The 22630-nt window shown below is 39.1% G+C and overlaps 1 protein-coding gene across 2 annotated transcripts in view; it reads right to left on the bottom strand.

Annotated features, from left to right (window-relative positions):
* Window positions 1-22428, bottom strand: part of itpr3 (inositol 1,4,5-trisphosphate receptor, type 3) — a 280397-nt gene extending 257969 nt beyond the window's left edge. For both annotated transcript variants that reach the window (XM_060845471.1, XM_060845473.1), the window contains exons 1-2: window positions 22081-22428; window positions 5941-6011 (exon numbers count right to left, since the gene is read on the bottom strand). In XM_060845471.1, the coding sequence (XP_060701454.1) occupies window positions 5941-6011; window positions 22081-22169 (160 nt within the window). In that variant the 5' untranslated portion in view covers window positions 22170-22428. The remainder of the gene's footprint in view (window positions 1-5940; window positions 6012-22080) is intronic.
* Window positions 22429-22630: the final 202 nt, after the last annotated feature.

Below are 22630 nucleotides of genomic sequence, written 5' to 3'. Positions count from 1 at the left end.
GGAGCCTTCCACATCCATCAAAGTTGCACCTGCACTTCCACACATGTATCCATTGCTCCCGATGAGGTCTCCACTACACTGGGGAGACAGGACACCTACTCGCAGAGCGCTTCAGAGAACATCTCTGGGATACCTGCATCAATCAACCCTACCGCCCCATGGCCTAACATTTTAACTCCCCCCTCCCACTCTGTCAAGGATATGCAGGTTCTGGGCCTCCTCCATCACCACTCCATTACCACCCAACGCCTGGAGGAAGTTCAGGACCCTCCAACCCCAGGGCATCAATGTGGATTTCACCAATTTCCTAATTTCCCCTCCCCCCACCTTACCCCAGTTTCAACCTTCAAGCTCAGCACTACTCCCATGACTCATCCCATTTGTCAATCTTCCTTCCCAACTATCCAGCCTACCCTCCCCTCCAACCTATCACCTTTACCCCCCACCTCCATCCACCAATTGCACTCTCAGCTACCTTCCCCACAGCCTCACCCTCTCCCATTTATCTCTCCACCCCAAGGCCTCCAGCCTCATTCCTGATGAAGGGCCTTTGCCTGAAACATGGATTTTCCTGATCCTCGGATGCTGCCTGACCTGCTGTACCTTTCCAGCACCATGCTCTTGACTCTAATCTCCAGCAGCTGCAGTACTCACTTTCGTCTTGTGGCACAGTGCCAATTTCCCGAACTCTAGGCCAGTGTTTAAATCCCACTGTTCCAACAATGTGGTCATGTCTGAACAGACTGATTTAAAGCAATATTAAAATGCTGACTTGCCAGCATGTCCATACAGAATTAGGAAATTTAAAATAAAATTCAGGCAAGGGAGTAGACAGACACTAAAAAAAGCCACAATCAGGAATGAAGATAATGATAGAAAACTGGACAAAACACAGGTTAGTTCTTTCTTCTGCTATCATAGAACCAAAGATTACTGTGATTGCGCAATCATTTTTGACTGTTAGATTGCAATGCACCTTTTCACAAACTGTGAAGGTTTATGAGCAATGACATATAATCCATTGTTATTTGCACTTGAATGAGCAAACCGTTTCCTGGTTCTAATAAAGGTCTTTTTGAAAACGCGTTTAGCGGTTTGACATTGAGTCCATTGCACCAGTGTTGCTAATTACTGGCACTTACTGGTTTAGAATGCAATATTGCAGAAATATCTAGGCCGTAAGCTCTGAAACTTTGCCCATGAACACTGCCACCTCTATATACCACTCTGCCCTCTTTTTCTGGGTGTGCATGGAGCTGTTTAGTTCAGTTGACGAGATATACCAGCATTTAGTTCTAAATAGTGCAAACAATGTAAGTTCAAATCCTCATTCCATCTGAGATAGACTTAGGACTTGCCTCATGGCCCATCCTTCTGAAATTGGAAGCTGATGACAAAGCACCACTGCCAGGAAGCCAGCTCAGGATGAAGCATCAGCAGACGATGAGTCAAGGGCCAGCCTTCAGGCACAGCACACACGACATGTCATTCTCATTTATTAGTCATCAACCAACACATTAATACAATTGGACATGTGAACTTAGCATACCTCCTAACTCCTTTCACCAGTAATGATATTTCTTGCTCCACCCTACAAATGAATTTTATCACTTAAAAATAGTCAGCTAAAACATGCCCAAGCATTACAGACTTGCAAATATGAAGAAAGATTTGATGAGCTGTTTTCTTGCACATGAACAAAGATGAATAGGAATCTTTGGCACTTGTAAAGTTATAAAAGATTTTGAGACAGTATTGAGTGATGTCTGCTGCCTGCCCATTCAATACCAATGAGGCCATAAATAGTCATTGAAGAAACTAAAGCAAAACTATAAATATATGTCTTTGTTCAGATGGTGGTTAAAACATGGAGTACTGACTTTTGTTGTATAGTATGACAGCAGCATTTGAAAATAAATTAGAGATGTATTTGAAAAGTTCAAATATAAAGCAGTAGTAACAAAAGTTAAGGAAATTGGAGTACAATTGTAAATGTTAAAATTGGCATGATAAATCAAATTACCATCTGTGAGGGCAATTTTTAATTATAGAAGAACTGAATAGTTCAGAAAACAAAAGTTAATATTTTATGCTTTACGAATAAAAAATGATCATCGTCCTTCAGTGTCTTCCACTTTTCTCAGTACTAGACTTTACTTCCATCTCATTTTTTTCACATGTTTCATTGTTTTCTTCATTCTTCATTCCCAACATGGAGTCTTGGTGGATGTGATCTCCATGTTCTTACTGCTGCTTGGTGCCTTGCTATTCATTAACATTCCTGTCAGGAACTGCATGATTCACTATCTTACAAATACTTATGACCACACCCGAATTCTCTCCTTACGTCCCTCTGGTTATACAAACAGATTAGCAGCCTGAGAGCATCAGATTCAGTCTGGTAAGATGGAACCTGCGTATACTTTGTGATTCCTAGTTGGCACTTTAACTAACCTGCTTAGCTTGATGATATGTATGTGGCAGCGTAAAGTTTGAAATTTCAACATTGTTCAGCAGGCAGGTGAGAATGTCTGCCCGCTGAAACAGAAAACAGAATTGAAATCAGATGCTCTCTGATCACATTCCAAATCAGATTTTGTTTCGCACTAGAACTGTGCTGCTTGGATGTCAAGCTAAAGCAGCAGGTGAGAGCAACCTCACGGGAATCTCACTCCAGAGCCAGGCCAGACCTTGACCACAGATTTATAATTAGTTTATCATTGTCACAAAGCTGAACTTGCTTCGCACAAACATTAAGGTACAGTGCAAATCATCCTGAGATGTTGCATAGCAAAGCAAAACCTGAGTACCATAAATTTGTCTTGATTATCACCAGCTTCTAAATAGTTAATGCCAGAATTCTACTGATTTAACAACAAACCAATTGCTGCAAAGACTTTTTTGGCTTCCTAAAGATAGTATGCAACCACTAAACTCTCCTCACTAAATCCCATGGAGAAAATTACACAAGCTGCTTGTCATTATGGAAAATATATACAGGGTGGCACAATTACTTTTCCCTTGTTTCTATGCATCCTCCTACCTCCCTTCCACGCCAACTAACCTCCGCACCAAGGCAGGCTATCGGTTATGAGTTTCCATACCCTCTGACTCACTGTGGGTAATACAACAGGAAATTCACTATTTAAGAATTGGTATTCACGTAAAAGATGTCAGTTTTTGAATGACTGCAAACACAGTTCTGTGGCAATTTTGTTTAAAAATCTTGCCTTAAAAAGGATCCAAGAACTTGATTATGAGGTGCTGCAATAACACAGAGATTGTGGTAAATACTGTGCATGAATAAAATTAGTGAACAAATTAAGTGCCACAAAATTTGTATAGTATTTTTCTAAATGTCATATCACTATTAAATTGAAAATCGAAGTCTGGATGAGAGTAGAATAGAATTAAACAACAACAAAGCTAGCCTAAAAAAATTATCTTTTAAAGCATACTACTGAATTCTTGGAGAAGCAAAAGTATTAATACTAGGATTCAGATTGCTCAAGGAGTCATAAAATGAGACTCCCTGACTCCACTCCTGATGAAGGGCTTTTGCCCAAAACGTCAATTTTCCTGCTCCTTGGATGCTGCCTGAATTGCTGTGCTTTTCCAGCACCACGCCAATCTATACTCTGGTTTCCAGCATCTGCAGTCCTCACTTTTACCTATAAAGTGATGTAGTCAATTGATTTTGCTACCTTGGTAAATAATAATTAATTGAATGTGTCACAGAGACTTATTTTCTAGTCTACTGTCTCATTTTCATGATTGCTGGCTGAAAGGAAAGGAACTTTTTAACATCTAGCTGGCTATATGGTTTTCACGAACTACTTACATTAGTACTAACTCATACAAAGATTTTCATTGGTTTTAAAGACCTTTGGCACATCCTGAGAACATGAAATGTGTTATGGAGATGAAAGCTTTTTCTTCCTTTACTTTAATGTCAAAATTAGGCCCTGACATGTGCCTTGATTGAATTCGTGATCACTTTGCTTGTTCAAAGGGTAAAATTGATGGTGGTTGGGGTGTAGCAGAAGATTGGGTGTCTTGGTTTAGGGTTGAAGTTTTAAATCAATGCCAAAAGGTTTTAGAAAGCTTCACAATGCTTAGGTAGAGAGACAGGAGACTGGAAGAACATAGCAAGCCAGGCAGCATAAGGAGGTGGAATAGTCAATGCTTGGAGTGTAACCCTTCTTCAGGACTGGGTGTGGGTGTAAGGGGAGTTGCAGATGAAGGGGATGGGGAGGGGCAGGGTGGTGAAGTGGGGATGGGGGAACAGAGGTCAAGGGTACAACCTGGTGGTCGATGGAATGGAAGGGTGGGGCTGAGAAGGGAGTTGGGGGATGGGAAGAGATGTTATCTGAAATTGGGAGAACTCAATGTTGAGTCCTCCAGGCTGTAGGCTGCCCAAGCGGATGATGAGGTGTTGTTCCTCCAATTTGGAGTTTGATTTGCTGTGCCAATGGAGGAGGCCAAGGATGCTCATGTCAGAAAGAGAGTGGGAAAGGGAATTAAAATTGGCAGTGACTGTGAGGTCAGGTCAGCTCCTCTGGGCCAGGCTGAGATGCTTGGTGAAACATTCCTTCAGTTTACATTTGGTCTCACAATGCTTAGGCTATTATAAAAGTTTAAGAACCAGCAATGCAGTGTAACAACAGCTAAGTAGTTAACTTGGCCAAAGCATATTTGTCACGTATCTCACTGTTAAACAACAGGTTAATTCTCTGAGAACAGGATCCTTATACTATAACAGTGGAATTCTATTTGCAAAGTTAGTTTGACAAGAACAAGAAAACGGCAGACAAGAAGAGGCAGTACTCACAATCACTACGGCCTGCAGAAAATGGGAAGGACAATATATGAAGTGGATAAGATTGAAAGTTGCTCACTTTTACAACAAGTATAAGCTAAGCTAACTTATCAAAGTCATTAAGTTGGACAGTAGCATTGAATACAAAAAAACAAGTTGAACCTTGCTATCCTAAAGTGACCCTGAGTGCTGAACATGAATGATGTAAAGCAAACAGCAGTTAGCTCATGCTGAAGCACAGCATTTGCAATATAATTTAAATCCTACCCATTAATAGCATCTGCTTGAATATCTTTCATAATCCTACTCTGTGTTATATGAAGCTACAACATCAGGTTGGAAGCTAGAAATTTTGCGGCAAGTAACTTATGTCCTGAAACCCCAAAGCTGTCTACCACCTACAAGGCCCACCTCAGAAGTGTCATGGAATATTCTCCAATTGTTTGGATGGCTACTGTTACAATGACCCTCTCCAGAAGCTCACCACAAGCCAGGACAAAAACAGCACAACTGGTTCGTACCCAATCCACCACCTTCAACCTTCATTCACTCCACCATTAACGCTCAGTGGCAGCAGTGTACCATCTACAAGACACACTATGCTAACTCACCCAGGCTCCTTTAATAGCGTCTTTGAAACCTGTGATCTCTGCCATCTGGAAGACCAATGGCAGATGTGTATGGCATCCTGCTGCTGACAATATTGATTCAGAAGGCCTCATTAGAAGGCCACAAGCACCCTCTTCTATGAGGAGGACAAATAGAAACTCATGTGGAGACATTTCAGATTAAAGTATTGGCATCCCCTGAATTATGTCATTGTTCAGGCTGAGTGTATTGCTTGATCCATGCAGAAGATAACATCTACGAGACTGATCATCAACTTGTTCCTTTAATAATGAACATCACCCACCATTGAGCCACAAGGCCCAAAGTCCAAGAGGATTAAGATCAATGTATCTCTAAAGCAACTTAACCAAAGAGAGAAATTAGTAAGCCCTATCTTGAAATTAGATTAGATTAGATTAGATTCCCTACAATATGGAAACGGGCCTGCTTATCAACGCATTATCCACAATGTTTACATTTCATGCAATGTTATGCAATAAAACCAAATTTACCTCTAAATTTTTTGGGAGGATTTTCCAGATCTCCAGCCCCTGGCTCAACCACACATCTGTCATCCACCAATCTGCAAAAACAATAAATATTTTTAAAATGTCAGGACATCAGTTTCTGCTAGATATGATCTAGCTGAAAAATTAATCAAGATTGTAATTTAGATCCTTTATCATTCTGAAGCCAAGTGTATTCAGATGAAGAATAACTGAGGCAAACAATTTAACAGGTCACCAACAAGGAACAGATACAATCAAGATGGTGGGGATTGCCCAAGCCTGACAGCATGTAAATGAAGTTAAATCATCGGATAGTAATTTTAAAAGTACTTTGCAAGATAAAATGATTAAACACCCAATGGAATAGCAATGTAATTGCACCATCAGAACTTTCATTAAAACTGTTGGACTTCATTTAATTAAATCAATGATTACATTGATATTTCGATGAAGTTTATATCAAAATTGGAAGAGATACATTCGAGCAGCACCGTCCAAATCTTTTGGATTAAATTTTCTAACATTCCAACTAAAAATACCAAAATGGAAGCCCAACATTTCCCTCATAGAACTGCCCACCAGAATGCTGAGTTGTTTTACTGTGTTAAGGGCGCTATGTGAATAAAGATGTTGTTGCTGGACTAACCAACATGGAGACTCATGTTCGAAAGGTAGCAGTTTCCATTGGAAGACTAAACTGATTAAAATCTCAAAAAATCACAGAAATAGTAAGATCCGGGTTACTCAGTTATGTTGGATATTATCACAATTGTTGATAATTAATTAGAATAGCCTATGTCGCATAGTTAGTCACCTTCTCAATTTTGTACCAAGAAAATGGGCTCGTTTTCAATTATTTCAAATATAACCATGTCTAAACAAAGATGTTTCATGGATTACAGTTGTACAGCACACTCTTTTGGGCAATCCAAATTATATACAAGTAAACATGTCCACTCTGGAAGTTGTTGATGTCAAGCTGTTAGGCGACTCTCTGTGTGGAGTTTGTCCATTCTCTGCGTGGGTTTCCTCCAGGTGCTCCGGTTTCCTCCCATAGTCCAAAAATATGCAGATTAGGTGAATTGGCCATGCTAAATTGCCCGTAGTATTAGGTGAAGGGGTAAATGTAGGGGAATGGGTCTGGGTGGGTTACGCTTCGGCGGGTCGGTGTGGACTTGTTGGGCTGAAGGGCCTGTTTCCACACTGTAATAATCTAATCTAAAAAAAACATGATATTTTGCTTTGAGTCATTTTTAAAATTCCATTACATAATCTTTTCGTTTATACGTGATTATAAAGCTGAAAAGATCAATGGCGGCAGCACAATAACCAACTGTTGTGAGTCTGAAGTAGGTATTGGAATGATCGAATTGCAATCCCTGCAATCAGATGAGATGGATAATAGGCAACAACACTTATTTAATGTAGTGAAACCTCAAATCCCTTCGGATAAGCATCAGACAAAAATTGACACAGAACCAAAGAAAGATTTAGAATGGAATGAATGAAAAATGGGAACATTTAAGAAGAACATTCTTCATGACTGAAGACACCATCATCAATGATGAGGCAAAGAGGGTAGAAGGTGCACAGGAGGTCACAGTTAGATGAGTGCAGAGTTCTAGCAGATTAAAGATAGGAATGGCAAGACCGTACAGAGATTTAAACACAAGAATTAAAATTTTAAAAATAAGGCTTTGGTGTGCTGCAGGCTAATGAAGGTCATTGAGCATTTGAATGATAGGTAAGCATGTGTGTGTCAGAATACACAATTACTGTATTTATTTTCAATGTATTCAACAATCATAGCAATATTTATCAAACAATCACAACAATAATAAACAGCTATTAGTTTGATTCCATGGATATGTTAATTGTAGGATATAGCCAAAAAGCTTTTAGGCATAAAATATGAAAATACTTGATTCCCTATAATCTAAAACCCTGCACAGTTGTTCTTCATACAAACTGAGATCAAATATTGTTTAATATTGCAGCTTTTCTCTGTATGGTTGCCTGTTACTATGGTAATAATGGTAATGTCATATCCCAGAATGAAACTTTGCTCTACAGACTGTACATTTATTTTTTTGCAATTTGGTTACTGTGATTGTCAGTTAGTGAACATATTCACAAGAGGTTGACAATGCACTTCAAACAAAAGATCAAAGTTTATTACATCAAAAGGAAAAAAAGTTACAATATATAAGAGCTAGTTGAAATTGTGTTATTACAAATATCAAAAATAAAAGCGCAATCTTTTTACCCACAACAACAGTCTACAGAAACTCAAACATCAGTGTAGGGTCACTCTGTTGCCACTTTACAGTTCTTTGCTCAGTGCAAGTGCTGTACTTGGTTTCTTTTTGCCATTCATCTGCATTCATTTTGATGCAGTATTTCTAACTGAACGATTTCTTCATGAGACCCTTAAATTGTCTACATTGTTTAATTACTCATTAATAAGTGTTCCTTAAACTCATGAATTTACCAGCCTTGTAGGATGACTTCTTCTCTGACACCTTATAATTTTATTTCTAGGACTTTTTTCTTCCCTTAATGACATTAAACCACTCAGAATTTTTCTTCTGCCCTGCCTGTTTAGGAGACTGCTAATCTGCACTGCTCTCTTACAGGCCTTTTCCCTCTGAGTGACCTGCTTGTCTTTGAAAGAATCTTGCATACTCACTACCTTTCTAGATTTTTTTTAAAGAAACTTGTTTTCTTTTTCTCACTATCTCCCTTGTCTAAGATATGTCATCGCTAGGCAACAACCAATTTTTTTCTCTACTATATTTTTGTTTCTGAAGCATCTCAAATGTTTTTAAAAGCTGCATTTAAATGCATGCATGCAAATTTTCAGACATCCTGCTTCCACTGAAAACTAAATGCTAAAAACTAAACAGTCCTTCTTAACAGACACAATATTGAAAGAAACTTCATACATAAAGCTATTAAATAAAAGCAAGAGACTGTGTGTGCTGGAAATCTAAAGCAAAAATAGAAAATTCTGGATAAACTCAGCTGGTCTGGTGAGATCTGTGAAGAAAGAAACAGAGATAACATTTTGAGTCCAGTCTGATTCCTCTTCTGTTCGAAGAAAATCATATTGGATTTGAGACATTAACTCTGTTTCTCCAGCACACGATTCTAGCAGGCCTGAGTTTCTCCCACATTTTCAGTTTATAGTTTAAACTTAAAGCTGCATGTGGTCCTGTCCAATTTAGAACCTAAGTTTCCAAGTCATAATATTATATCATAAACTGTCATCACACCTTGTAATTGTATATAGCTTTTCACAGGATATAATAGACTTCTCTAGCTTTTGAATGATCCTTTTCTTTAACAAGGGTATCAATTACAAATGCTAGAAAGAATTCTCAGACAAAATCAGGTCACAAGCAAAGAGAGATCATCTGGTCTCGAATTCTGACTCAACCCTTAAATAGATATTAAAAATTTGGTTTAATAAGATTGAGTCATACACTTTTAAGTGTCTTGACCTTTAAAATCAAGTTGTTTTTGTAGCTTCTTTCATGTAAAATAAAACCTCAGTCCTTCCCAATCATCAATAAAGGACTCTAAACCAAGAAAAATGCTGGCCTGCATTTTTGTCTCCACTACTTTATTGAGCAGTTGTTAATTCCAGTCTTTCTCCAAAGTTCAAACACCTAACACTGTCCATCAGCCTTGTGCTAATTCTCCACCCAGCTTCCAGTGCTTCAATAACTCACATTTTTAAGCAAGCAGAATTCAACATTAATAAAACAATGTTACGGAGAAGAGACATTACAGTTAAATTAAATGGAGCCCATACTAATTGGGGTGCCTCTCTTAATAATGTACTAACATTAGATGAAAACATTTTGTAGCAATACATAAATAATTATAGCTAGTTCTGAGCTGGCTACCATTGTATTTCAAATAATATTACAAAGCTAAACAGCAAAAGCTGGAGGTAGGGAAGAAAACCAAACATCTAAAATATTTGTTCCATAAGACGCTGTCTGTGTGGGAGTTTGCACATTCTCCCTGAGAATGCGTGGGTTTCCTCTGGGTGCTCCTGTTTCCTCCCACAGTCCAAAGATGTGCAGATCAGGTGGATTGGCCATGCTAAATTGCCCATAATGTTAGGTCAATTAGTCAGAGGGAAATGGGTCTGGGTGCGTTACTCTTCGGAGTGTCGGTGTGGACTGGTTGGGCCGAAGGGCCAGTTTCCACACTGTAGGGAATCTAATCTAATCTAAGATGCAAACATTTTGTAAAAAATATTTATTTTTGCTCCTTAGACAAAAGGTTGAAAGGCGTAATAAAGAATTACCAATCTCCAGCAGTTCACACAAGTGGTAAGTCTAGACTTTAAGTGTCCACAGGCTATTCAGATAGGGTGGGGCATCATCAAAGTTAAGTCTGATCCTGTTCTCACCGAACAGCCATACATCAGTTTTCTGACAAGAGTCATTGAATTGCAATCAGAAACAACTCTCCCATGGTAAGTGGTGCATTCCCCACTGTTGTGTCAATATAGATCAGTTAACATCAGCACAGGCTAGGGAGCGCATCTGACTCCTTGTCAATCAGGTGAGCATTTGACTCAAATAAGGAAGTCGTTTACCTCTGAACACACTGGAATAGTGGCGCTAACAGGGAGATCAGTACATTTTCAGAACTTTTATTTCAGATACGAAGTCATGTACTTTTGCAATGCAGCATGACATACTGGGCAAGACATGTTACCCAGTTATGGGTAGGAGTAAAGACAGGTCGGGGTGAAGTGTAGCATACCAGTTTATGAGCACCATCTTGAGCCATTTCCCAGAAAGCCAGGTCAGGACCCACAAACTGGACGTGGCTAAATGGTTAAAGGACCAATTAAGGCCATTGATCAGGGATCAATTGGAATTTTGTTATCAATATGTTGGTCCTCCACCATATCAACAGCACAGCAGGGAGACTTTTGGTGGCAAACCAGGGAGGGACAGGGCTCCAGGATGCTTCTAAAGCCCAGAACTCCAGTCATGGCCCATCCTGTCAAGGGATAACCCTCCACAAAAAGGTTATTAGTGCTGGGAGAGAGTCACTAATTTGAGCCACCCTCTCTTAGTCCCTTACTTGTTATGGCAAGCTATTGCTCCTTCAATGCTGCAAGGCCTCCTATTGTTCCTCTAGATTCAAGAATTTTCCTGCACTCTCGGGCTAATTCTCCAAAAATCATTGTTAAGTTCCTAACTTGCAATGGGATTTGGGCCTATTTTGAATTTGGCCCCTCAAACCAAATCAGCAAATCCTACCTCATGCATTTATATTGTGGCATGGTTTTTATAGTTGGCAGACATTCCAATTTCAAGTACTGACAATTTCCTACAGCCCCCTTTAATAACCTCTGTCAAGCTGTGCTGGCTGTCCAAAGGAAAACCAAATTATCGTTGCAGTAAATATTTTTATTAGTGCACTATAATGCAAATAATGCAACAGTTAACAAATAGAAAAATACAAGAATCTCTTGAAATATCTGAAGACCTTGTTATGAACTTTCAAATGTTTACGTACGCAGCATTTTGAATGTACAGCTAGTGCAATGGTAACTGTAGTGATTGGAATCAGCACCAGAAGGATTTCATTGACTATGAGATCCTTGATTGGGGTTGTTAACCTGCGCCAATCATGACACCCTGTCTGACAAAAAGAAACAGGAGATTGTGGTGGCACGGTGGCTCAGTGGTTAGCACTGCTGCCTCACAGCGCCAGAGACCCAGGTCCAAGTCTCACCTTGGATGACTGTCTGTGTGGAGTTTGCACATTCTCCCCACGTCTGTGTGTTTCCTCCGGGTGCTCCAATTTCCTCCCACAGTCCAAAGATGTGCAGGTTAGGTGAATTGGCCATCCCAAAATTGTCCATAGTGTTGGGTGAATTAGTCAGAGGTGAATACAGGGGATGGGTCTGGGTGGGTTGCTCTTCAGAGGGTCAGTGTGGACTTGTTGGGCTGAAGGGCCTGTTCCCATACTGTAGGTAATCTAATCTAATCTCCCTGGCAGTGTATTACAGACCCCCACCACCTTCTGGGTGAAAAAAAAGTTTTAAAAAAAGAACAGGAGATTCAGAAAGTCTCCTCAGTCTAGGGATTAACTTTGACCTGGCTGGTCAGAACCCATGTAATATGGATATATAAATAGAGGGTGACTTGCTAACGGGACAGCGGCCTCTGTGCAGTTACATTAGTAACCAATGTTTGTAAAGGGAATTATTTTACAACAGTTTAGACATACAAAGCACAAATATTGTGTTGGTGTAGGAGTGGTAGTTCCTCAGAATTAACACTTGCATAGGGAGTCTTTTAACATGAAGAGGTTATTGCACTGCAACTCGTGGCTGATCAGGAATTGTTCTGCACTAATCACTTATCAGGACATCCAAAAGATTTACAGATTGGCAGTCAACCTGTTTGGCTGCATTTACAACACATTCCACAGCCATCAAGTCATGTTATGGGTTGAAACACAATGCCCTGGCCCAGAGATGGATATATGACCACAAAAACACCACAAACAGCTGAAACAGAACCATAAAACCATTCCTTCCTTGGAAGCAAAGCAGAGGAACAACTGGAGCCACAATACCCAAGTTGCTCAAATTAACAAATGTCCTTTAAATCTTTACTTATCCAACATGTCATTCAGTTGTACAAATTCAGGTAAGTAAAGATTTTTGGAAGAATTTGAAGTCAGCAAAGAGAAATGTAATATAACCCTGTGGAAGCAGGCTGTGCATCCATTGTGCAAATCCTTAAAGCTCTAAAAGATATTCAACTGTTCACTATTTTAACAGAGGCAAATGCCTAAGAATATATTTGTATAATAATATTGTATCACATAAGTTCTGAGCAATGTTTTTTCCTTAACTTGTTTTGATGTAAAATATCAAACATACTATCACAACTCAAGATGGATGAGTTATTGACCTCCATTATGAATGCAAAGAATTTATGGAATACACAAGTTTTGCTGAATCATTCAATTTATTTTCACTCCATTACTTTGAAATAGAATTTCATGAGCAATTTCAATTACATATTGAAATGTCGAGACTCAGAAAAAATTTGCCGTGAAGAACTTCACAATTAAATCCATACTGGCCCTTTAAAGTTAAAATTACTTTCTGAATCAAGCTTTTGTGCTTTTCTTTGCTATGAATCAAAGTCCTATGTCCTTTGATCAGAGAATTGTTCAGTCAGTCAGTCAACCAGTTTGAAAAAAGATATATTTCAGATGCCATATGGTCAACAAACTACTTCGGTATATTTCCACTCTCTTTTCCTCCAACTCAAATGCATTTCTTTTCAGATCCTATAAATATTCCAGCCTCACGAATGAAATTCACGTTTGAAAATTTAGAAGCAGGTTGATTTTTCCTTATAAGTACATATTTTTGTGACTGGTGACACTCTGAATTTTTTCAGTGACTTTATTACTCAGCCAACTGACCAAAAGTGATGGTATTAAAGCTTTAATGTCAATCCATAAACCTAGCTCGATCAAGTTGCAACAATAAAGACATAAAGCAATGTCTCCTTTCATCCAAGCTGATGAGTGCAAGTATAGGCTGGAGAGGATTGGGAAAAGTGTGGGAAAGGAATGGGTACTTTGAATGAAATTCATTCACGGATTATTAGAATAATTAAGAAATCAAATGAATATATAGAGCAGCAAAATAAAAGTAAATAAACGGGTCAGTCTTTTTCTGGTTCACAGATTTTTGGTTGACAACTAGGTACTTTAAAACTAAAAGATATTATTAACAGATAGAAGAGGAAAAAGGTTTTACATTAATCCTATGCAATAGTTAGTCTTCATTTGTGAAAATGGAACATGAACAAAATCTAACAGACCAGCTTGGCAAAGCTTGGCAATGTTTTTCTCCTAAGATCATTCATTATTCTCCACACTGCACTCTCCAGAAACGCCAGAGTGTCTTGATTGTGCATTCAGTTCAGATTTAGATTTAAATTCAGGACATGTAACAGAAGAAACAAATGCCTGAGGTAACCAGTCAGGAAAATTAAGAGATGCCATTTTCAGGGGCATTTAAGACACAGTTATATCCTGTACAGGGGTAACCAGAATACAAGTAGAACAAACTTGAGTTGATTTCAAGTTTTTATTTCATGAGTAATTAATTTTCAATTGTTTTGGTTTCAGTTTTTCCTTTGCTGTGATATTTACACCACATTTGGGATTCCAAAACCCTAAGATATCTCGTCATCTTAGTTGTGTCATTCCCTTTGCAGCTCTCAGCTCTATTCTTCAATGAAATAGTATTAATTAGTTTCAGTTAATTCCAATACAAGAATACTGTTCTGTAGCATAGAACCACTCCTATTAAAAACTTTGCCGGCAGCTAGTTAAATTTTATAATCCTGTCCCTCTAGGTTGTGAGCTCACAGTCCTAAGTCTACAACTTTAACTCCTTGAAATATTCATGTTCTATTCCTCAGTCTTTAAGAAATCCAGATTTTTGGTCATGTACAAAAATATTGTCCATCACATTCGTTAAGCACCTCATTTCTACTAAAGGTAAATCAAAAAGAAGCTATTGCTTCATGCATTAAACTCTCAATGCTGAAAACATAAAATGAAAGCACCTTCAAGCAATTTAATTCAAAGTACGTGGTTTACACAAATTTATCATAATTTTTTTAAATCGTCAATCAGAGTAAAAGGTTACAAGATGAAGGAACAAAATTCTAATGTGAATGAGTGCTGGATATTCACAAATATATGACTATATGAATATGCTTTGCACCAAATACACAGTGCAACATTTGATCTTATTTAGACATTTTTATCAGAAGGCAAAAAGAAAGTCGAGTAATAACATACAATTTTGCAATCATAGATCGAAAATAATTGTGGATTCTAACACTTCTATATATTTTACCCGAGTCCCCTTTGAGAAGTTCAAATGACCTTATACCACACACTTCACTCCTTATAAATTATTATTAACTAATTTGTTCCATCTTGTCAAAATTATGATTTAAAGATTAAACAAGTTCAAGGTTGTTTGTAATATTACAGATCACTTAGACATACACAGATTCAGACAGGCCAATGCAAAAAGCAAATAAGAAATTGTTATGTAGAAATTGTCATCTACTTATATCTGTGTTCTAACCTTACAAGCATATACTTCAAAAAGAGAAATAATTCATTTCTGTCAGGATTTACACACAATGAATAAGACCATTGAAACTCAATATGATTAATTTCCTCTCCTGGGAAATAATCATTCTAGGTCATAGTAGAGAGTGAACATCCTCTCAAGTGTGAATCCAAACACTGAGCATCAGCAGTTTTTCTCTTTGAATTTTGTGGGTGATGGTGAAGTCCTGACGCCACAGCCTAAATCAGAAACCAACAAATTTGGCCAATAAAATGATTTGGTGTGTCATACTGCTGGCAGCTACTAATGACGATTGGCAACATAGCTTTCCCCCACTCTCAGAGCAGCCAGCCCAAATAGTAGGCCAGCAGCTCCACTATAAGTGATGGCTATCTCTGAATCTTCAACGCCAGGGAGAGAGCAACTTAATTGTAAGGTGCTCTTGAAAAGTGTATGTGAAGTTGGGGGCACTATTGTTGACAGTGCAGCCATTGTCACTAGAGGGTGGGAAGATGGGGTGGCACCTTGATATAATATGGAGTGCCAACAAAATAAGGCTTCCACCCTATAAACCTACTGGGAGACAACAAGGTTTCATTGGCTGTCTCCTCATGCAATGACAGACCATTGTAAGTAAAATGCCTACAGAGTAAGGATGTGGCCATTCAGTCGGCAATTGAGCAACTAACTTTACCATAACTGGCAATATGGCAAGGCAGCAGGCAGATGTCAGGACCTCTTGACATACCCCTCCAACTATTTGCCAGCATTCCTGTCACCAATTAGCTTAGAAAATTCTCCTCTTCACACGCCAATTTAGTTCTGGTCCGATGTCAAGAGATATGCACTTTCCAGCAGGAATCAATGAGTAACAGTAAGAACTGAAAACCCTGGAATTTCCATCCCTTCTTTCTTCTCTAACTTCCTAGCGTTCTCTCCCTCTGTCCATCTCCCTTTCTCTCCTTTTCATTCCCTCCATCACTTTCTCTCACCTTTCCTCAATAAGTCGCCTTTCTCTTAGCTGCTTCCCCTATTCCACCTGGTCTCCCATCCCATTCCTCCAAGGGTACACACACCGTTTATAATATTCTTGCTGCTCTTGCAGGTATTGGCCAATTCAATGCAGCCAGAAATGAAAGTGAGCCTTACCTAGTCTGCAGAACTTTGTATCAGATATTGCATCACATTTAACAACGATGCCATCAATAGAAAACAATGTTATTTTACATTTTCAAAGCATAGTCTCAGAACAAATGGCAAACCCTATTATAGCTGAGATGAGTTGGAACTTCTTCATTCAGAGGGTGGCGAGCATTTGGAATTGTGTAGATTAGAGGGATTTCCAGATACTAAATCCATCAATGGACTATTGGGATAAGAGAAGATGATAGTGTTGATGTAGATGCTCTAAAATAGCAGAGCACGCCCAAAGGGCTGAATGGTCTACTCTTGCTCCTACTTCCCAACGTGTTTAGAACTGAAAAACTAACATTAGCAAAAAGAATTATACTTAATTAAAATCTTAAACCACGATATAAACAGATACTACCCAGAACTGCAGAATACTTTACATGTCCTATAATTTTGCTAAATTCGTGGAAAATTAGAACATTTAAAACATTCAACCAATTATAAGTCGGTGAGCTTGACTGTGACAGCTTAACTTGTAAAATTCTAGCAGGGATAATTATGATCAGAAATACTGTGCGCGAAAAATCTACAAACTTTCCCAAATAAATTGCTGCTTCAGAAAATCAATTGTCAATCTGTGAATGCTGTGTTACTTTTCTTTAAAACTGTTTAAATGCGTGCTTTATATTTCATAGTTCCCCTTTTCAGCAACAAATGTTTTATATGTCTCTGAATTTTTGTTTGGAATATAATTATAAGTCCTTCAAAGAAGACTGCATTCATGTCCAATGACTCATCATTTTAGTTCACGATGATACAAGTAGAGTGCACTAATACAGACAATTGAGACATTTATTCCACAAAATAGGGCTTTCATTTTTCCTCTTAATTATGTTCTCCTTCCTGAAAAGCACAGATTCAAATTGATCCATGATTCTATATGCCCAGGAAATCATATTAATATTAATGAATACTGGATAATCATGACCAATTGTAATAGTAAATGTAATTAATTCAGCTTCCTTATATTGTCAGATATAGTAATTAATTGAATACAGTTTGCCATTGCCTGCTATGAAACACACATTATATCTCCACAATGGTATCATTCATGTAAGGCCAGAATGTTTTTTTTATTCCAGTTGCTTTGGGTTGTATGAGTAAGGACTTAAAGACCCCAAAGTCCTTAAACGTATAATCAGATAAAAATCACATGGCATAGCAGTTTAGAACTTCCAGTTGTATGGTCAAGTCAGGCAAGCTAACTGGAACAAATTGCAGAATAATCATTGGCTCACATTGTTTAGCATACTCATGGTACATTTTATCTATAAACACAGTAATTCTAAACATCATATTACAGTAACTTGACAGTATTTTGAGGGTTTTCTCATCTCAAGGACCTAGCCTGTCCTCAAGAGAGTAGAGTTCTGGATTGACAAATGCCATTCTACTACTACTTACTTCAGTAAATAAAACAGGAGGGTCATAAAAATTTGTTGATTGAGGTAGCTTTAAGTTAAGGCTTCAGACGTTTTTTAAAAAATCCAAGCCATGTCAAACATATCATTGCTGGGCTATAATCCAGAGATGCCAATAATGTTCTGGGGACCTAGGTTTGAATCACACTATGGCAGATGGTGAAATGTGAATTCAATAAAAGTCTGGAATTAAGAGTCTAATGATGACCATGAATCAATTAGGAAAAATCAAGGACTGCAGGTGCTGGAAACCAAATTTTAGACTAGAGTGGGGCTGGAAAGGCACAGCAGTTCAAGCAGCATCTGAGGAGCTGGAAGACCGACGTTTCAGGCAAAAGCCCTTCATCAGGAAGCCCCTCATTCCTGATGAAGGCCTTTTGCCCGCAACCTCGATTTTCCTGCTCCTCGGATGCTGCCTGAACTGCTGTGCTTTTCCAGCACCACACTAATCATGAATCAATCGTCAGGAAAAACCCAGCTGGTTCACTGTTGTCCTTTAATTTGCCTGCTTTCCTGGCCTGTCCTACATGTGACTCCAGACCCACAGCAATGTGGTTGACTCTTAACTACCATCTTGAACAGACAATAAATGCTAGCCTAGCCAGTGATGCTCTCATCCCACGAACGAATATTTTCTTTAAATTAAAACTAGAGGGCATAGGTTTAAGGTGAGAGGGGAAAGGTTTAAAAGGGACTTAAGGTGTAATGTTTTCACACAGAGGGTGATGAACATTTGGAAGGAGCTGCCACAGGAAGTGGTGAAGGCTGGTACAATAACAACATTTAAAAGGCATCTGGATTGGTATATGTATAGAAAGAGTTTAGAGAGATATGGGCCAAATGCTAGAAATCATAAATATAAACAAAAAATGTTGGAAATCTTCCGGTGGTCAAGCAGCATCTAGAGTTCTAGTTTGTGCGACCACAGGAGAGCAACCAGTAAATATAAAAAAGGGCACATGTGCTACTTACTATCTTTACTAACAATGTACTCAGCATACTTGGATAGGCAAATCTCTTTTCCTTCATTCAAAGCATGAATAAATATGGTGAATAATTATAGGATCAAAATTTATGCCTGGAGAAAACACTTTGTCATGGCTTTCAAACAGAGTATGCGTATTTATCTCCACCCTCGGTCTCCTACCTCCCAAACAATTTTCAACTGCGATGCAAATGTTACCTCCAATTCAATGTTCTCTCACTTTTGTTAATAACCCCTTCTTTGGAACCTTGTAAGTTAAAATGCTTCTGTTTGACAAGAAGCCACATTAAACATCAGCATTTGGCTTATGCTTTAAGGCAGCCTACTAAAACAGGTTATCTACTCATTTGCACAATGCTGTTGACAGGAGCTTGCTATGTACAAATTGGATCTCCCAATTTCTACAAGTGATGACATAAGCATTTTGAGACATCCTGAGGTCATGAAATATACATACAAATCTTGCTTTTTTAAAATTTATTTCATACGTTCTATGCTATTTGTTAAATCTGTAGTGCACCACTGCAAACTATCATGATTTTTGTATGCAAACTAGAAATAGAGATTTTTATCTGGACATCCCAATCTCCTAGCTTTTAATTCTCTAATTATCGTGGATCAGGCCATTTATAATTTCCACTATTTTGTTCTTCAAGCAGGATGTTTTTTTGAGCTTGCGCTGTGTCAAATGCAGGACAATTCAGTTTTAAGGACAAGATGTATTAAAAATATCGATAAACATTTTTGTTTGTAAATAAGTAACAACATAAATCATGTTGAACCCCTTACTCGAGGTTAAAAATCACACAACACCAGGTTATAGTCCAACAGGTTTAATTGGAAGCACACTAGCTTTTGGAGCGACGCTCCTTCATCAGATGATTGTGGAGGGCTCGATCATAACACTGAATTTATAGCAAAAATTTGCAGTGTGATGTGACTAAAATTATACATGGAAAAATTAATTGTCTGTTAAGCCTTTCATCTGTTAGAATACAGTGATAGTTTCACTTCTTTCATGTGTAAATCACAAAACCTTTTTTTTAAAAGTTGCATTCTCCGGTTAGCTGTTAACAATGGTGACAGCTAGACAATATGTTGAAGGTGTTAGCCCCCTGTGTTCTCTGTCTATGACCTGATGTTCAGATTGATTCTAATCTATAAAGTGAGATAACAGATTTAAAATCTGATTGAAGATTTGTAGCTCGGGTATCCGTTGTTGTGGTTCTGCTCGCCGAGCTGGAAGTTTTTGCTGCAAACGTTTTGTTCCCTGGCTAGGGAACATCATCAGTGCTGTTGGAGCCTCGTGTGAAGCGCTGCTTTGATGTTTCTTCCGGTATTTATATTGGTTTGTTCTTGCCGCTTCCGGGTGTCAGTTTCAGCTGCAGTGATTTGTATGTGGGGTCCAGGTCGATGTGTCTGTTGATGGACGTTCTTGCCGTTTCCGGGTGTCAGTTTCAGCTGTAGTGGTTTGTATATGGTGTCCAGGTCAATGTGTCTGTTGATGGAGTTTGGGGATGAATGCCATTGTGATCATTACCTGGACCATCCTGAATCCGTTCTTCTTGGCTGTTTCCCTGGCTTGATAACTCTGAGATAACAGAGTTTTACATAAATTCATGCAGTTTTAAGCTCAGAGTTCTACATGAATGTATGCAGTTTTTGAGCAAAGTGCAATGTAACTCTGCAATACAAATTCACCCCACAAAATATATGTATGTGGGTCTTTGTCTGTGTGTGTGTGTGTGTGTGTGGTGCAATGGTGATCACCTGTAATGTGACATGAACCCAAGGTCCCGGTTGAGGCCCTCCCTATGGGTACCGAACTTAACTATCAGCCTCTGCTCGGCCACTTTCCTCTGCTGCCTGTCTCGAAGTCCACCTTGGAGGATGGTTACCTATTAGATACCACAATTAAAGGTGGGAACACCTCCCACCTTGTACATGGCAGGTACTCATGTGAGTTGTCTGCCTTATATGTTGCAGGCAAGGATGCCAGGAGGCATGGTGCATTGGGGAAACCGAGCAAAGGCTATGACAACGGATGAATGGGCACCGCACAACATTCAACAGACAGGAGGGTTTCCTCCCAGTTGGGGAACACTTGAATGGTCCAGGACATTCAGCCTCGACCTTCGGGTGACCATCCTCCAAGGTGGACTTGCAGGGTTACATTGTACTTTGCTCAAAAACTGCATACATTCATGTAGAACTCTGAGCGCAAAAACTGCATGAATTTATGTAAAACTCTGTTATCTCACTTTTTAGATTAGAATCAATCTAGACATCAGGTCATAGACAGAGAACACAGGGGGCTAACACCTTCAACATATTGTCTAGCTGTCACCATTGTTAACAGCTAACCCTAGAATGCAACTTTTAAAAAAAGGTTTTGTGATTTACACATGAAAGAAGTGAAACTATCACTGTATTCTAACAGATGAAAGGCTTAACAATCAATTTTTCAATGTATAATTTTAGTCACATCACACTGCAAATTTTTGCTATAAATTCAGTGTTACGATCGAGCCCTCCACTATCACCTGATGAAGGAGCGTCGCTCTGAAAGCTAGTGTGCTTTCAATTAAACCTGTTGGACTATAACCTGGTGTTGTGTGATTTTTAACTTTGTACACCCCAGTCCAACACCGGCATCTCCAAATCATTACTCAAGAGGGTAAGTGTGATGGAAGTAGGGTAGGAGCTGTCTCCCCATGGATAAAACAAATTTTTTTCTTGGAGAGAATGTTCTTAAATCTCCAAAGTCTAGGACATGCTTATGCCCATTCTCCAAAAATCGTTGGTATTCAAAATGTGCCATGTGTGTCAGAAAGTGAGGAGAGTGAAGCATATATCAGGTTAGCAGGAAGTGTAAATGTAAAGATGGTAACAGATTTCAGAGAACACGGATTTCTATAAAACTTCCTTTTGTCCAGGAACAAGCTACATAAAAAGACAAGAACATCTGCAATATTACAACATGACATTACTGGACAGCCAGCCTTGTATTTCTGATCACATTGTTGCAAAGTAAATCTAAAGATCAGCTCTATTGATAGTTACATCCATTGCAGCTAGGCCGAGCTGCACTACAGAAATACATTCAAAGCGACACTGTTTCTACAGGTTAAAAGCATTCACCCTAAACAAACTGGCGTCAACGCTTCAACTCAAGTGTCACGGACTTTCACGGGAACCTGGCGGAAGTTAGGACCCCGGAGAGTCACTGAGCTGGTTGCAGAGATCTGATGAATTTGCACATATTAACTTGACAGTTGGTCACGGGCTGCTTGAAGGTTTGCAAAGTGCACGGTTCTACATAGCGGGGAGAGAGAGTACAGTTTGCTTTTGTGCGTGTGAATACTTTAGGTTCAATGATCTCTTACCCCAAGGTGCTAATGAAGCCATTCACCGAGCCTTCCGCGTACAGGGAGACAATATCCCCAACATGCAGAAAACTTGACATTTCAGACATTGCGCTCTCCCGACTGAACTGTCTTTGCTTGGAAGCTCTACAGCGGCCCACGCGGGGAATTCATGAGTTGCTAACGAGTCGCAAAAAGTTTCGCAGAAAGTGCAACTTGTGGAAGAGCTCAGTGTTTCTCGGCGCCTTGGTCCCTCTCCACCCGCACTGTCAACACACAGCGTGAGAGGCAAAGATCAGAACTGAGCTGCAAACATTTGCATCAGCGCTCCCTCGGCGATATGACTACCTGCGTCCAATAGAAAAAGGCGAGAAAACAACACAGGAAGTTTTACAGTATCTGATGCAAACTTCTTATCGCCAAGTAGGAACGCCTCTTTGTAACCCCAAACAAAGAAAAAAAACCTCCTGTATGCGAGTGCGAAACCAGCAGGAGAATTTCACGTTCAAACATTGGTTATAATAAAACAGTGACGGTCTCAATAAAAGTCGATATTTAAAGCGAAAGGCAT

The sequence above is a fragment of the Hemiscyllium ocellatum genome, chromosome 26 (assembly GCF_020745735.1).
Source record: "Hemiscyllium ocellatum isolate sHemOce1 chromosome 26, sHemOce1.pat.X.cur, whole genome shotgun sequence".
NCBI lineage: Eukaryota > Metazoa > Chordata > Chondrichthyes > Orectolobiformes > Hemiscylliidae > Hemiscyllium > Hemiscyllium ocellatum.
Note: the sequence above shows the minus strand (reverse complement) of the source record. Positions and strands in the feature narration are given on the sequence as shown.